We start from the raw sequence: 18,674 nt of genomic DNA, 5'->3' as shown, positions 1-18,674 counted from the left end.
TCTTTCTGGTCAAAATCTTTAATTCAAAAACTACTCAGCAGATTGGCCCGAAATTTAATAGGGTTGCATCTGCGGGTGTATAGATGAAGAAATGTCAAGTATGTAATGATCACTTGGTGAGATGTTTCTAGAAGTGTTATTTTTCTACAGACTTTCTTAAAAACATTTTGACACAATTGGCTCTAGCAACCATGACCACGCTCTTAGCAACAACCAAATGGCAGTATCTTTTGGTTAAATAACAACATCATCTAGTAGGCAAGTGAACAACTTTCAAAAAGTGTATGCACATATGCCTAACAACAAGACCACGCCCACAGCAACAGCCACATGATCACGTATATTGCAAAGATAACATCAGAGATTCATAGACAAGTGAACGAACATTCAAAAAATACATGCAAATATGTCTAGCAACATGACTACGCTCATAGCAACAGCCAAATGACGTATATTGCAAAGATAACAACAGGGTTGAATAGGCAACTAGATAGTCATTCAGCCAATGGACGCCTATTTTTAGCATGGACTAGCATATGGATAAACATTTTTTAATCTGTACAGTTGTGCTACAACACCATTCGCGCTATTTTTTTACATTCCTTGTCCAACATGTCGACCCACCTACCCAATGTGATGGGCTAGGTTGCCCGTTGAACAGCTTTTATATTGTTTCTGGCCTGAGCGATTGAAGTGTTAAAATTATCAGTAAGCTACAACAAAATGAACTTTGCCCGACTATGACCACCGCAATCACAGATATGACAACTCTTGGGTTAGCATTCAGGCAACATACTTCTAGAATGACGTGGTGTGTTTTTTTACGATTGGTATCATGACAACAATGGTACGGATGTTGACAGTAAATTAATCAAGCTTGTTTTGATGAAATGTAGTTAAAGTGGATCAGGAGGATTTGTATCAACAAGAGGTATAGAAGACAACCCCTGTATTTGTATCAGTGCATGTACTAAGTATAGTAACACGGCGTAATTTGATTCAAAAATACTATTTAATTACAAGAAATCATTAATCATGCCAAAAGTTCGTATGATTACCCATATTACATAGTTACTAACATCTAATCAGTTCTTGTCATTAAGATAAGGTGTTTATATAAGGAACATTAGAATAACTCACATATATGCAGACAGAGACATACAGACAGACAGACAGACCTGCAGATATACAGACAGACAGACAGACAGACAGACAGGCAGACAGGCAGGCAGGCAGGCAGGCAGACAGACAGACAGACAGACAGACAGACAGACAGACAGACAGACAGACAGACAGACAGACAGACAGACAGACATACATACATACATACATACATACATACATACATACATACATACATACATACAGGCAGTCAGTCAGTAAGACAGACAGACAGACAGACAGACAGTTCCCGTAATGAAACATGTCCTAAAAAGAAACTTTCGCATAGTTACACTGGAAATCTTGTATTCTGAACATTTCTCTGGTTTGCAGGCAATTATTTTTGAATTGCGTTTAAAGACACACAAAATTTACCGTCCTTGGCAAGAGTGTGTGTAAAGGTTATTCGACACGTTGTGCGTGTGTAAAGCAATATGAGCCACGGTACATTGGTCAGTAATGGGACAAGAACTAACCGGTACAAACATAGATAAGGTAATTCGAGGTGGGTTACACATACTTCAAGCGTAATGAGTTGGCTTGTTATTACGACTGTGGTAAAATAGCTACAGCGGCATGTCTGTGTAAAGTAAATAAAGTCACACCTGTTTCAATAACTCATTTCAATGTGAAGAGGTTTCGCGAAGTGTACAGGTATTTTTCGCGAATAAATCATTGGGCAATGTTGGAAATGTGCCACATTCTTTTTTAAAGGTTCGTCTCTCATGAAGCGTTTGGTTTAGCTGTGAAATATCTCAATGATGAACTGATGAATTTTACACTGTTTCCGTTGAGACTGCTTATTGACGTAATAAGCAGAAAGTAGAAAAAGGAATGAAAAACTGCATAAATCAACTTCAAATTCATATTCATTTTCTATCCATCATTAACGGCCTGCTAAAGAAACATTCCTGAATTCGAATGTGAACATATTTTGCAATTTAGCAATACTGTTTGTATGAACAAGACGCCATTTTCAGCCAATGGCATGTTACTGTACAGTATAACAACAACAACGACATGGACTTCGGTCAAGGCGTGACCTGCACAATCAGACCATTTTAAGCCGCATACGTCAGACATGGGGTGATTTTGTTTTTGCAATCGGTACAATGAATACCCTGGCTCCGGACTTTGGTGTGGCTGCTTCAGTAAAGTAGATAAATCACGCCTTTTTAAATCAATAAAGTGTGTTTACTACGGATGTTTGAAGAGATTAGTCAACTGTGTACGTGAGCCTCGAGCATTTGATTTTTGGAGAGACGCCAGTAAAATATATACCAGTTTACAAAGGTTTATTCCCTACACCAGCGATACTACGAATTAAAAATCAGACATCTAAAACAAACAGACTTGTTCAAAATCCGTTTGAAATCTTGTTTGTCACGCTTAGGCTTCACAAAAATAATTGTGTGGTTACGATTACGCACAATATTTTAGAATAGGTGGTGTAGGTAGATTTTTTATGTTATCATTTTGATATTTTTTATATGTTAGTGTCTATTCAGAGGATCAGGTACCTATGTTTTGCGTTGTTTTCCATGTGGTATCTGTGTTATTGGTTTCTTCTTATCACATGTACAGCCATTACAAATTAGAAGAACTGTTTTATATTGTCTTTCTAAGTTGATTGCGACATTTCACAATTTCCGTTTTTTCTCGAATAAGTACAAAAAAGTTTACGGTCGGCGTGTAAAAGTAGGTGGGGTCGGGTAACCTGAACAAACAATTTTTAGGCCTTAAGGGAACTCCGCACTAAAAGTCGTAGGTTCAGCTAACTGTGCACTATGTCAAGGTACACTCGTATCTGATCACACGAGTACACAGGAATAGCTTAACAGACATAGATTTGTGAAAGATTTGTGATTCGCAAGTTACCTCTCCGAAGGAGAATGTTACTTTTTTATTTCCAGTCTTTATTACAGTATTTAAACCTTTCAAAAATATCCACATTACTGGGTTTTCTATTATTAAACAATGATGTCATAATGTCTTCTGTCTGATTGGATGAAGGTAAAGAATGAAGTCATCAGTTATAAATTAAACTTAAAATTGGATAGTCAGCGAATCGCGAAATACTGACTTATCGCATACTATGACCACATGCTCTCATTAATTATTTGACAAAACAATGAGATTATATATATATATGTATTTTTACACTCATGATCAATTGATCACAATATGTCGATGTCTAGTTTTCGCGTCATTCAACCGAGCCAGGGTTAAAAGTATTAGTCTTGTAGCTCAATTTGAAAAGTGGATTTGATATATGTTTAGACAGACTAGGGGAATTGCCGAAATATTAAATATTCAAATATTTTCCCGTGACTTGATTACGAATTTTCAGACAGAATGGTGCGAATTTGAACAAAATAAAGCTGAGCGAAATTTAGTACCCAATCACGCGATTTCATAATGCTGTCATTGGTGTATATGGTAAATGTGACATATTGGGCTGTAAACAAATATTTTTGACCCCAACAACATTTTCATCTTTCCATTGCTTGCGATAACATTTGAGATTTTAAAGCTGCACTAGCTGAAACTGAAATTTAAAAAAAAACCTAAAAAACGGTTTGTTAGATACAGCAACTTTCTCCAAATATCGTACACCCTGAACAAGATTGCATAATCTGTGGGTGAACGTATCATTTGTAACAGTATACATGATAAATCAAATAAAACGATTTGTGGCTTGGCACCCAAAAATCGGCGCCCTCAACGGCGATCACGTTTTAAACGTTACTGCAACAATTATGATAAGATCGATTAATATAGGCAATGTCTGGTTATTGGGAATTTTAACACTAGTGCATGTTATGCCACTTAGATACCCTATAAAATTTTGCGATTTCATTTTCTAGCTAAAAAGTTATAAATAATATTGTGACCTGTGTCATCCCCTCTATTACCGTGTTTGGATTCAATTTCCACGACTCAAATATCAGTCCTAACCTTCTGGAATGTGATTTTAAAAAATGCCATTCACGCAGATATATACCAACAATTGTAACATGGTATGTTTAGTTCACACCCCCAAAAAACATTTTCACTCAGTGCTCATAAGCTTTAAAGGGGAAAATACAAGTAGTGAACACGTGCACACTCTAGATCTGGGCGCGGAATTGTTGAATTAAGAAGTCAGAAACTTTACACTGTCTCAAGGTTATTTACTTTCTATGCAGAACTAACTACATTTGGAACGACTGCAATCATATAAGAGTTGACAGGACACTAGACATAATAGAGTGATGCAATCGTGTAATGTAGCCATTCAGAAACCATGTAACCATTCAAAAACCAATGCAATGATTGCTCTATCGTCACTGAATAAGTAGAAATATGCGCTAAAAGCCGCAAATCTAACACCGTAAAACCGTATACAATAAGAAGGCCTATAGCGCGAAAACGTACGCTTCTCATCAACATGGCATGCTCAACATTAATGCCTTGAAATAACTAAGTAATTTTAGTACTTTAAAAAAAAAGTTTTGGTAAGATTTAAAGATGTCCAGTTGACACGATGCTAAGATGGGTGTGTTTCCATTCTCATCAGACAGTAATTGAAAGATGTCAAAATTATCTCACGTTTCTTCATTTCTTTCTGTACCAAAACTTTTGAGCTTATGTACATTCATTAAAACCAACATATCCAAATGTGTTACAATGTACGGAATATTGAGATATATTTCGGTTTTGACCCGACCAAATAAAAAAATAAAAATGTATAAATATATAAAAGTTGTTAGTGCTGACGGGGAAGTCAATGGGGAACACCATTTCATTAAAACTGTGTACATCCACCAGTAGAGGGCGCCCTACTTGGCTATAGTAACAGTTTAGGTTTTGATGGTTATTAAAGTGTTGGTTTAACAAACTTATCCCTGGGTGGGCAGACATTTTTAATTCGTTTTGAAACACTTATCATTATCTAATGATGATGATGACTACAAACTTGGCCTAACATGAACATTGATTGAAAACATTAGACATGTACTATACCTCTCCTTCAATTGTCTTCGTTCCGTAAGTAAGTCATGGTGATGATGAAGCACAGTCTTCATTAAAATGTACCCATGCTACGTTAGCATTATCTAATCAGCTGTCCTGACGATACGGGCTCTTATTTCAATGGCGATGATTTGGAAAAACTATAAATGAGAGTCATTACCTTCTTGACGCTTGTCTTGTGATGACACTTATTCCGTAAACGTTTTCAGTATGAGATCAATATTGCAACGAGATCATGTAATTTGTTCATCACATGACAGGAACTAACACTTGTTGAGCATGTTGTAGATTGATATATAAGATAAATGGCCTTGCAATTTACGAGATTGTGACACTGTGTGCAAGCAACCTTTGTCAAACAAATAGGACGCATCCCGGGGACGCGTCCATATGATGATACGGTACAAACATACATACATACATACAAACATACATACATACATACATACATACATACATACATACATACATACATACATACATACATACATACATACTTGCATGCATACATACATACATACATACATACATACATACATACATACATACATACATACATACATACATACATACATACATACATACATACATACATACATACATACTTGCATACATACATACATACATACATACATACATACATACATACATACATACATACTTGCATACATACATACATACATACATACATACATACATACATACATACATACATACTTGCATACATACATACATACATACATACATACATACATACATACATACATACATACATACATACATACATACATACATACATACATGCATGCATGCATACATACATACATACATACATACATGCATGCATACATACATACATACATACATACATACATACACACACACACACACACACACATACATACATACATACATACATACATACATGCATACATACATACATACATACATACATACATACATACATACATACATACATACACACACACACATACATACACACACACATACATACATACACACATACATACATACATACATACATACATACATACATACATACATACATACATACATACATACATACATACATACATACATACATAATAGTAACGGGTTATTTATAGATTTCTATCAAAATATTAACAGCAATGAAGCGTTAATTAAAATTGTTCACACGAATGTTTTCGAACTTATGTTTTCGATAGCAATATTTTTTGTCATCTATTAACGATCTGATAATACTGAAAGAAGTGAATCTATTCAATAGAAATATAGTGAACATGATATAAACTTACACCCAGACTTTATTTTCGTGTTCAACGATCAAGAAAAATCTTCGCTCTCGCATCTAGACACACACTCAAGTTAAAAAACCCACACGTGCACACCAAGAAATTCAGTTTTCCTTTATATTATTTCTTGTCATGTTACAAATGTCACTGCCATTAAATCTCCAGTATGAAGTCTGTGACGCACGCCGAACAAAATGTTTCTTCTTCCTGAAATATTCGAAGTTTTCGACTGTGAGTGCGTTATTTGACGTCTTCGGACAGCTGTCAAAATGGAGGCTAGAATTGAGACTGGGCGTTGGAGGCGCCATACGCGCACTTCGCTGTTTTTAGCAAAGTGCTCGATCGAGCACTTTACCGAGCACTTTACCACTTTTGGTACCTTCAGATACCTGTCGGATCGGATCCAGGCAAAGACTTTAGTTTTAGATAAAAATGTAGCAAAAAGGCATGAACGACTGTTGACAGTCTAGCCGATTCATTAATACTAATCATGTTTTGGCCCTAAAAACCAGTGTGGTTGTTACGAGTAGATCTACTTGTAGTACTTACTAACGTAGTGTATTGCATTACATGCCAGAAATGTGGGGATGGGGGGTGTATAGGTTCGACTGTACGTCGTCTTAGTGTTCGTTTCGTTGAACCCTGCATATATGAAGGCATATTTTTCACGAACAGTCATATTTTTGCTTGTTGTATCACGTGAGCACTGCACATAAAACAAACCTAGCAGGCAACTAGAAATCCAGCTATAAACTGCATTTCCAACACCAAATTTGTTGTCAACCGTACAAAATATCATGACCGTTGTTAGCTCTGGATTTACCACTTTTGGTACCTTTAGATACACATTGACATTTACTTTCACGAGACAGTGCATGACCGTGAGAACTGCTAAAGCTCATGACTGGAGCAGACACAGGAGTATAGTCCTGCTTGCATACCAAGTAAGTCGTCCCTCCCTATCCCTTGAGGGTCATGTTAGTAATCTAGACCCGTGCACCGTCTGCAAGCAGGACTAACACAGGAGCTGACGAAGATACTCACAGTGCTCATATATCATGACTGGTGCTCAAGTAGCAGTACATGTCTGGTGTATTATTGTGGGTAAGGGTTAGTCTTTACTCCCTAGCTTGTCTTGCCAAGTTCATATTAATACTCGCATTAATGCATTGCAATTCGACAAAAAGTGTAGTCATTGCATGTAGTCATCACAGTATTGCATGTAGTCATTGCATGTAGTCATCGTGGTAATCCATGTAGTCATTGCATGTAGTCATTGCATGTAGTCATTGCAGTATTGCATGTAGTCATTGCAGTATTGCATGTAGTCATCACAGTATTGCATGTAGTCATTGTAGTATTGCATGTAGTCATTGCAGTATTGCATGTAGTCATTGCAGTATTGCATGTAGTCATTGCATGTAGTCATTGCAGTATTGCATGTAGTCATTGCATGTAGTCATCACAGTATTGCATGTAGTCATTGCAGTCATTGCATGTAGTCATTGTAGTATTGCATGCAGTCATTGCAGTATTGCATGTAGTCATTGCATGTAGTCATCACAGTATTGCATGTAGTCATTGCAGTATTGCATGTAGTCATTGCATGTAGTCATCACAGTATTGCATATAGTCATTGCATGTAGTCATTGCAGTATTGCATGTAGTCATTGCGGTATTGCACGTAGTCATTGCAGTATTGCATGTAGTCATTGCGGTATTGCATGTAGTCATCACAGTATTGCATGTAGTCATTGCATGTAGTCATTGCATGTAGTCATTGCAGTATTGCATGTAGTCATTGCGGTATTGCATGTAGTCATTGCATGTAGTCATTGCGGTATTGCATGTAGTCATTGCAGTATTGCATGTAGTCATTGCATGTAGTCATTGCGGTATTGCATGTAGTCATTGCAGTATTGCATGTAGTCATTGCAGTATTGCATGTAGTCATTGCAGTATTGCATGTAGTCATTGCATGTAGTCATTGCAGTATTGCATGTAGTCATTGCATGTAGTCATCACAGTATTGCATGTAGTCATCGTAGTAATCCATGTAGTCATTGCATGTAGTCATTGCGGTATTGCATGTAGTCATTGCAGTATTGCATGTAGTCATTGCATGTAGTCATTGCAGTATTGCATGTAGTCATTGCGGTATTGCATGTAGTCATTCCATGTACATGTAGTCACCACAGTATTGCATGTAGTCATTGCATGTAGTCATCGTAGTAATCCATGTAGTCATTGCAGTATTGCATGTAGTCATCACAGTATTGCATGTAGTCATCACAGTATTGCATGTAGTCATTTCATGTAGTCATTGCAGTATTGCATGTAGTCATCACAGTATTGCATGTAGTCATTTCATGTAGTCATTGCGGTATTGCATGTAGTCATTGCATGTAGTCATCGTAGTAATCCATGTAGTCATTGCATGTAGTCATTGCAGTATTGCATGTAATCATTGCATGTAGTCATCACAGTATTGCATGTAGTCATTGCACGTAGACATTGCAGTATTGCATGTAGTCATTGCATGTAGTCATTGCAGTATTGCATGTAGTCATTACATGTAGTCATTGCAGTATTGCATGTAGTCATCACAGTATTACATGTAGTCATTGCATGCAGTCATTGCAGTATTGCATGTAGTCATTGCGGTATATTGCATGTGCATGTAGTCATCACAGTATTACATGTAGTCATTGCATTATTGCATGTAGTCATCACAGTATTGCATGTAGTCATTGCATGTAGTCATTGCAGTATTGCATGTAGTCATTGCATGTAGTCATTGCAGTATTGTATGTAGTCAGTGCGCTGCATATAGTCATTGCAGTATTGTATGTAGTCATTGCGCTGCATGTAGTCATTGCAGTATTGCATGTAGTCATTGCAGTATTACATGTAGTCATTGCATGTAGTCATCGTAGTATTGTATGTAGTCATTGCGCTGCATATAGTCATTGCAGTATTGTATGTAGTCATTGTAGTATTACATGTAGTCATTGCACGTAGTCATTGCAGTATTGCATGTAGTCATTGCATGTAGTCATTGCAGTATTGCATGTAGTCATTGCATGTAGTCATCACAGTATTGTATGTAGTCATTGCATATAGTCATCGTAGTATTGTATGTAGTCATTGCATGTAGTCATTGCGGTATTGCATGTAGTCATTGCGGTATTGCATGTAGTCATTGCATGTAGTCATCACAGTATTGCATGTAGTCATTGCATGTAGTCATTGCATGTAGTCATCGTAGTATTGCATGTAGTCATTGCATGTAGTCATTGCGGTATTGCATGTAGTCATTGCAGTATTGCATATAGTCATTGCATGCAGTCATTGCAGTATTGCATGTAGTCATTGCATGCAGTCATTGCAGTATTGCATGTAGTCATTGCATGCAGTCATTGCAGTATTGCACGTAGTCATTGCATGTAGTCATTGCATGCAGTCATTGCATGTAGTCATTGCATGTAGTCATTGCACGTAGTCATTGCATGTAGTCATTGCATGTAGTCATCGTAGTATTGCATGTAGTCATTGCATGTAGTCATTGCGGTATTGCATGTAGTCATTGCAGTATTGCATATAGTCATTGCATGCAGTCATTGCAGTATTGCATGTAGTCATTGCATGCAGTCATTGCAGTATTGCATGTAGTCATTGCATGTAGTCATTGCAGTATTGCACGTAGTCATTGCGGTATTGCATGTAGTCATTGCAGTATTGCATATAGTCATTGCATGCAGTCTTTGCAGTATTGCATGTAGTCATTGCAGTATTGCACGTAGTCATTGCGGTATTGCATGTAGTCATTGCAGTATTGCATATAGTCATTGCATGCAGTCTTTGCAGTATTGCATGTAGTCATTGCAGTATTGCATATAGTCATTGCATGTAGTCATTGTAGTATTGCATGTAGTCATTGCAGTATTGCATGTAGTCATTGCAGTATTGCACGTAGTCATTGCATGTAGTCATTGCAGTATTGCATGTAGTCATTGCAGTATTGCACGTAGTCATTGCATGTAGTCATTGCAGTATTGCACGTAGTCATTGCATATAGTCATTGCAGTATTGCATGTAGTCATCGTAGTATTGTATGTAGTCATTGCATATAGTCATTGCAGTATTGTATGCAGTCATTGCATATAGTCATCGTAGTATTGTATGTAGTATTGCATGTAGTCATTGCGGTATTGCATGTAGTCATTGCAGTATTGCATATAGTCATTGCATGTAGTCATTGCAGTATTGCATATAGTCATTGCATGCAGTCATTGCAGTATTGCACGTAGTCATTGCGGTATTGCATGTAGTCATTGCAGTATTGCATATAGTCATTGCATGCAGTCTTTGCAGTATTGCATGTAGTCATTGCAGTATTGCATATAGTCATTGCATGCAGTCTTTGCAGTATTGCATGTAGTCATTGCACGTAGTCATTGCGGTATTGCATGCAGTCTTTGCAGTATTGCATGTAGTCATTGCATGTAGTCATTGCAGTATTGCACGTAGTCATTGCATGCAGTCATTGCAGTATTGCATATAGTCATTGTAGTATTGCATATAGTCATTGTAGTATTGCATATAGTCATTGCAGTATTGCATGTTGCCATTGCATGTAGTCATTGTAGTGTTGCTTGTAGTCATTGCGGTATTGCATGTAGTCATTGCATGTAGTCATCGTAGTAATCCATGTAGTCATTGCATGTAGTCATTGCAGTATTGCATGTAGTCATTGCATGTAGTCATTGCAGTATTGCATGTAGTCATTGCAGTATTGCATGTAGTATTGCATGTAGTCATTGCGGTATTGTATGTAGTCATTGCATGTAGTCATTGCAGTATTGCATGTAGTCATCACAGTATTGTATGTAGTATTGCATGTAGTCATTGCGGTATTGCATGTAGTCATTGCATGTAGTCATTGCAGTATTGCATGTAGTCATCACAGTATTGTATGTAGTCATTGCATGTAGTCATTGCGGTATTGCATGTAGTCATTGCAGTATTGCATGTAGTATTGCATGTAGTCATTGCGGTATTGCATGTAGTCATTACATGTAGTCATTGCGGTATTGTATGTAGTCATTGCAGTATTGCATGTAGTCATTGCGGTATTGCATGTAGTCATTGCAGTATTGCATGTAGTATTGCATGTAGTCATTGCGGTATTGTATGTAGTCATTGCATGTAGTCATTGCAGTATTGCATGTAGTCATTGCATGTAGTCATCACAGTAGTGCATGTAGTCATTGCATGTAGTCATTGCAGTATTGCATGTAGTCATCACAGTATTGTATGTAGTATTGCATGTAGTCATTGCAGTATTGCATGTAGTATTGCATGTAGTCATTGCGGTATTGTATGTAGTCATTGCATGTAGTCATTGCAGTATTGCATGTAGTCATCACAGTATTGTATGTAGTATTGCATGTAGTCATTGCAGTATTGCATGTAGTATTGCATGTAGTCATTGCGGTATTGTATGTAGTCATTGCATGTAGTCATTGCAGTATTGCACGTAGTCATTGCATATAGTCATTGCAGTATTGCATGTAGTCATCGTAGTATTGTATGTAGTCATTGCATATAGTCATTGCAGTATTGTATGCAGTCATTGCATATAGTCATCGTAGTATTGTATGTAGTATTGCATGTAGTCATTGCGGTATTGCATGTAGTCATTGCAGTATTGCATATAGTCATTGCATGTAGTCATTGCAGTATTGCATATAGTCATTGCATGCAGTCATTGCAGTATTGCACGTAGTCATTGCGGTATTGCATGTAGTCATTGCAGTATTGCATATAGTCATTGCATGCAGTCTTTGCAGTATTGCATGTAGTCATTGCAGTATTGCATATAGTCATTGCATGCAGTCTTTGCAGTATTGCATGTAGTCATTGCACGTAGTCATTGCGGTATTGCATGCAGTCTTTGCAGTATTGCATGTAGTCATTGCATGTAGTCATTGCAGTATTGCACGTAGTCATTGCATGCAGTCATTGCAGTATTGCATATAGTCATTGTAGTATTGCATATAGTCATTGTAGTATTGCATATAGTCATTGCAGTATTGCATGTTGCCATTGCATGTAGTCATTGTAGTGTTGCTTGTAGTCATTGCGGTATTGCATGTAGTCATTGCATGTAGTCATCGTAGTAATCCATGTAGTCATTGCATGTAGTCATTGCAGTATTGCATGTAGTCATTGCATGTAGTCATTGCAGTATTGCATGTAGTCATTGCAGTATTGCATGTAGTATTGCATGTAGTCATTGCGGTATTGTATGTAGTCATTGCATGTAGTCATTGCAGTATTGCATGTAGTCATCACAGTATTGTATGTAGTATTGCATGTAGTCATTGCGGTATTGCATGTAGTCATTGCATGTAGTCATTGCAGTATTGCATGTAGTCATCACAGTATTGTATGTAGTCATTGCATGTAGTCATTGCGGTATTGCATGTAGTCATTGCAGTATTGCATGTAGTATTGCATGTAGTCATTGCGGTATTGCATGTAGTCATTACATGTAGTCATTGCGGTATTGTATGTAGTCATTGCAGTATTGCATGTAGTCATTGCGGTATTGCATGTAGTCATTGCAGTATTGCATGTAGTATTGCATGTAGTCATTGCGGTATTGTATGTAGTCATTGCATGTAGTCATTGCAGTATTGCATGTAGTCATTGCATGTAGTCATCACAGTAGTGCATGTAGTCATTGCATGTAGTCATTGCAGTATTGCATGTAGTCATCACAGTATTGTATGTAGTATTGCATGTAGTCATTGCAGTATTGCATGTAGTATTGCATGTAGTCATTGCGGTATTGTATGTAGTCATTGCATGTAGTCATTGCAGTATTGCATGTAGTCATCACAGTATTGTATGTAGTATTGCATGTAGTCATTGCAGTATTGCATGTAGTATTGCATGTAGTCATTGCGGTATTGTATGTAGTCATTGCATGTAGTCATTGCAGTATTGCATGTAGTCATCACAGTATTGTATGTAGTATTGCATGTAGTCATTGCAGTATTGCATATAGTCATTGCATGTAGTCATTGCAGTATTGCATGTAGTCATTGCAGTATTGCATATAGTCATTGCATGTAGTCATTGCGGTATTGCATGTAGTCATTGCAGTATTGCATGTAGTCATTACATGTAGTCATTGCAGTATTGCATATAGTCATTGCATGTAGTCATTGCAGTATTGCATATAATCATTGCAGTATTGCATGTAGTCATTACATGTAGTCATTGCAGTATTGCATGTAGTCATTGCATGTAGTCATTGCAGTATTGCATATAGTCATTGCATGTAGTCATTGCAGTATTGCATATAGTCATTGCATGTAGTCATCACAGTATTGCATGTAGTCATTGCATGTAGTCATTGTAGTATTGCATGTAGTCATTGCAGTATTGCATATAGTCATTGCATGCAGTCATTGCAGTATTGCATGTAGTCATTGCATGTAGTCATTGCAGTATTGCATGTAGTCATTGCAGTATTGCATATAGTCTTTGCAGTATTGCATATAGTCATTGCATATAGTCATTGCAGTATTGCATATAGTCATTGCATGTAGTCATTGCAGTATTGCATGTAGTCATTGCATATAGTCATTGCAGTATTGCATATAGTCATTGCATATAGTCATTGCAGTATTGCATATAGTCATTGCAGTCTGACATTTTCGAATATTGGCAGGCATTCTACGTCATTGATCAGCAAAGTCAAGTCTGAGGAATTGTCACAAGTTTTATTGATGTTTACATCAACTCAGTCGATGGTCTTCATCCAAGGTGTTGACGTAAATGATGTATGCAAATTAACTGGCATGTGAAGGTTACTTTGTTACTGTTATTTCTAGAGTGCTAATTGTGATATTTCTTGTAAAATTGATTAATTCATCCCCGCCGGACGAAATCTGGGACGGGACTTATGGATTGGGTTCCATCTGTCTGTCCGTCCGTCCGCAGCTGTTTCTTGGAGATGCCTGGACCGATTTTTTTCTAACTTGGCACAGGGGCAACATACTATGACATACATATGCATGTCAATTTGTTTCATGATACGATCCAATATGGCTGCCTAGCAGCCGTTTTGTTTGCAAATTTTCCCTGTCCAAAGCCATAACTCAGACATGCTTGAACAGATCTCATTCAAAGTTGGTATTAGCACAGTGTTCTATGACATACATGTGCATATCCATTTTCGTTTTGATACAATCCGATATGGCTGCAGTTTTCATGTTTCATGTGATCAGAGTAGTGATATCAAGAAAATGACAACATAAACTGCCAGTTCCTTAGAACACAATCATAGCTATGTTATTCTCAATGACTTGTTGTCTTTTTAAGGCTCATGTCACCTATCTTAGAATCCAGGCCCTCATATACATCTCTGTCATCCTCACCTCTAGACGTGTGTAACCACTGATCCAGATCCTTAGGTGCAAACACCCATATTGGGAGAGTGATACATAATGTAATGTTTCTCAATTGGGTTACAGGATTTTTGTATGTCTGGATTAAGATGTGGTGCAATTTATTCCTGGAATAAACAAGTAATTTCAGCACTTGGAAAAATAGCTTTCTTTTTCTGTGCATCAAGTCCTACACAGGTGACTCTAAACCAACTACTGGCTGATGAAGGTATATATTTATGATTTACAGTGTTTTTATTCAAAACCACTAGACCCATGGCCAGTTCTGGCAGGGGAGTGTATCCAAAGTTGACAACCCCAGAATCCATTTATTTTTAGACCCATTTTACACCAAAAATCATTCTCCAGTTTAGATGGCGACATGAATGCAGTCAATTGATACGCATGCACAATGTTAAATGTCTTTGAGTACTTGAGTTAGTAATCATACCGCTATGTTATAATCAAACAATCTCAAGTGTTTATGTATAGTGATGTGACGAGTACACCACTCCCTAGTTGGCTTGGTGTAGAGAGCTTCTCAGTAGAGATAGGAACAATATGACAAGCCTGACAGATCTGGGCTACATGTAGGTAGTGTCAAAGAGCAAATAGTTGTGTGTATTTGTTTGTTTTGACATTTTGATATCAATTATATCAGTATGTATGTAACACCAATCATGACAGTGTCTGTATATGCTTTCAGAATGGATGACCAACTTCATGTTAACAAATTGTCAGCGACTTAAGGAGTCTCATAAGTTCATGTCACAGGAACTGACTAAGCTAGGGATACCACATCTGGTGAGACCAGCAGCTATCTTCATCTGGATTGACCTTCGACAGGTAATTAGATAAATCATTAATAATATTATAGATGCAATCTTCATAAAAGTTAGTTATTCTGGTGTCTATTTACACAGGTTGAATGTTGAAATGCTTCAGTTTTTGGTCAGATTTTGAAGAAGAAAAACCACCCTGCAGTCCTCGGGCGAAATCCCCAGGTCAGAAGTTGAAACATTTTTGTAGTTTTCAGGTCAAATTTTAAAACACTGAGTCCTCAGGCAAACTGTTAAAATACAAAGTCCTTAGGCAAACTGTTAAAACACTGAGTCCTCAGACCAACTGTTAAACTCATAATTAGTCCATTGTAGTACACCCCTGACGATCCTGACGAGATGTCGGCAAACATTTGGGATTCACTTCAGGAGTAGGAATTTCATTACTATTAGTGCTTGTGAAGATGTTACTGTATATTTAGATGTCTTGCTTAATTAATAATACTCTGTTGGTTTTGTCTACATAGTACATATCTCCCCTAACATTTGAGAATGAGTTATTGTTATACCAGGAGTTCCTAGATTGTGGTGTCTACATTCCAGCAGGCAAGGGATTCTTTTGCAGTGAACCTGGCTGGTTTAGAATGGTATTTACTATACCAAGAGATTGGCAAGACAGAGGTTTGTATGGTGTAACTGAAAGACTTCTTAGCACATGGAGGGGGAGGGAGGGAGAAGTGGTTACGAAAATGGTTTCTAGGGTAATTGTAAATTAATGCCTCGAACTCCTGGTACATGTTTGTTGTCTTGGAAACATAGGAGACAAGATTTGATCAATGTATCGCATGATTGTGATGAATAAATTGTGAAAAATGATCGCATATTGTAAATAAACTTACCAGAAGACTAACACAGGAGTATGGGCATTCTTTAAAACTTACAAAAATAATTAGCATACAGTTGTCTAAGAAGGGAATACAAAACCAGCTTTGTTGCAATTTTTTGTTCCAGACATAAGAAAATAACTGGTATTTCATTTACATATTTGATAGGGTGTTCATTACTTCTACTCTCAGGCATTCTTTTGCATACTATAGAATAGGAACAAAAGAAACCCTACCGAATATGTAAATGAAGCACCAATTGACAACTACCCAAGATGCAATGTCAGGGGTAGGTAACAAATATTAGTCTAGAGCACGATCGATATAGTAACAAGTACAAATATAAAAGTTGCGGGAAAATTCTACATAGTACCTGGTACAAGTCGGTTAGTTACGAACCAAGTCTATATTGCGACGAACACAAAGTCCTGTTTTTCCCACCGTCCATTGCGTATTCAACATGGCGGCAAGTAAGATCGACAATCCTGATGGTAAGAATCTGTCGATTTCTACTACTAAAAATCGAAAATACGTATTCCTATAGCGTGCGTTCTGGGAAGAATTGGTTGGAGGAACAACAGGGAAAATTTCATTGATCGATTCCACCGTTTGTTGGAGGAGTTAGCGAAAAACTTTTTCTACCGACGGATATCCTATTCTAAACACACGTCCCTATGCTATGCGAATGCATGTACAATATTGACAGTAGTACTATATTTTATGTAGACAGAATAACAAACCCATATGTTGCCTGCAAATTCTATGTAAAAAGTAAAGCATACAATATTTACAACCAACCAGTTAACAAACCCCACAGTAATCTGATAGATCAGTGGTTCAAAATACGTATGTATATGCATTCGTATACGGTATAGGTACGTGTGTTTAGAATAGGACATCCGTCGGTAGAAAAAGTTTTTCGCTAACTCCTCCCACAATCGGTGGAATCGATCAATGAAATTTTCCCTGTTGTTCCTCCAACCAATTCTTCCCAGAACGCACGCTATAGGAATACGTATTTTCGATTTTTAGTAGTAGAAATCGACTGATTCTTACCATCAGGATTGTTGATCTTACTTGCCGCCATGTTGAATACGCAATGGACGGTGGGAAAAACAGGACTTTGTGCTCGTCGCAATATAGACTTTGCTCGTAACTAAACGACTTGTACCAGGTACTATGTAGAATTTTCCCGCAACTTTTATATTTGTACTTGTTACTATATCGATCGTGCTCTAGACTAATATTTGTTACCTACCCCTGAATGTGTGTCCATTTAGGATTGTCAGTATTACCATGAATGCATGAAGTCTATTAGACTCTCTCACAGTCTGTGGAGCTCTCAGGCTTCACGAATACACGGAGCGTCGCAATCCCACGTCAACGAATGGTTATCTCTATATATGGGGTTGATAAGGGCACACAGTACAAGGATATTCGAGTATGGTTATATAGGTGGTATCGGTACATACAAAATAAATTGCTTTAATTTTAGTAATGTGAAGCTCCAAGGACTGTGAGAGAGTCTAGTATTCTATAAGTAGCAAATGTAGAATACTTCATGGACCCTTTTATTATGCAGCACTAACTACCCCACCCCATGTATAAACTAAGCTTGTGCATTTTTTCTTTCATAAATCATTCTTTCTTTCTTTCCATATTATTTTCAGCTTTGAAGAGGATAGCTGCAGTTTTGATGAAGAGAAAATAGTTTTTTATAACGCCACCTGTCTTATTCAGAATAAATTCGTGTGAATTTGAAAATATTGTTTAGAGTCGAAACATGAAAGTTTTAATAGAGGTCATTTTAGAGAAATGTAGGACTTCTATTTTATAAATATAAAACTTCCTGGTGATGGGCAACATGCACAACTGAAATAATAATAATGTTGGTTTCTTATATAGCGCTTTCCCACTCCGTGCTCAAAGTGCTTTACAATTTTGAATGAAATGAAATCCAATGTCTGACATACACATGCGGTGAGAAACATACTTCAAACATGAAAACACCCCTATAGGATAATGGAACATCCCATGGACTTTGACCAAGTGATTATGTAACGTTATATAGCGATCGAT

General features: G+C 37.2%; 1 protein-coding gene across 1 annotated transcript in view; it reads left to right on the top strand.

Moving 5' to 3' along the window:
- The window catches only part of LOC144448049 (1-aminocyclopropane-1-carboxylate synthase-like protein 1), a 52,974-nt gene extending 34,668 nt beyond the window's left edge, over positions 1-18,306 (top strand). Inside the window, exons 2-6 of the mRNA XM_078138198.1 lie at positions 15,020-15,161; positions 15,639-15,778; positions 16,239-16,472; positions 16,809-16,884; positions 18,266-18,306. Coding sequence (XP_077994324.1) covers positions 15,020-15,161; positions 15,639-15,778; positions 16,239-16,472; positions 16,809-16,884; positions 18,266-18,306 — 633 coding nt within the window. The remainder of the gene's footprint in view (positions 1-15,019; positions 15,162-15,638; positions 15,779-16,238; positions 16,473-16,808; positions 16,885-18,265) is intronic.
- Positions 18,307-18,674: the final 368 nt, after the last annotated feature.

The sequence above is a fragment of the Glandiceps talaboti genome, chromosome 17 (assembly GCF_964340395.1).
Source record: "Glandiceps talaboti chromosome 17, keGlaTala1.1, whole genome shotgun sequence".
Taxonomy (NCBI): Eukaryota; Metazoa; Hemichordata; class Enteropneusta; family Spengelidae; genus Glandiceps; species Glandiceps talaboti.
This window is presented reverse-complemented; position numbering and strand designations above follow the sequence as displayed.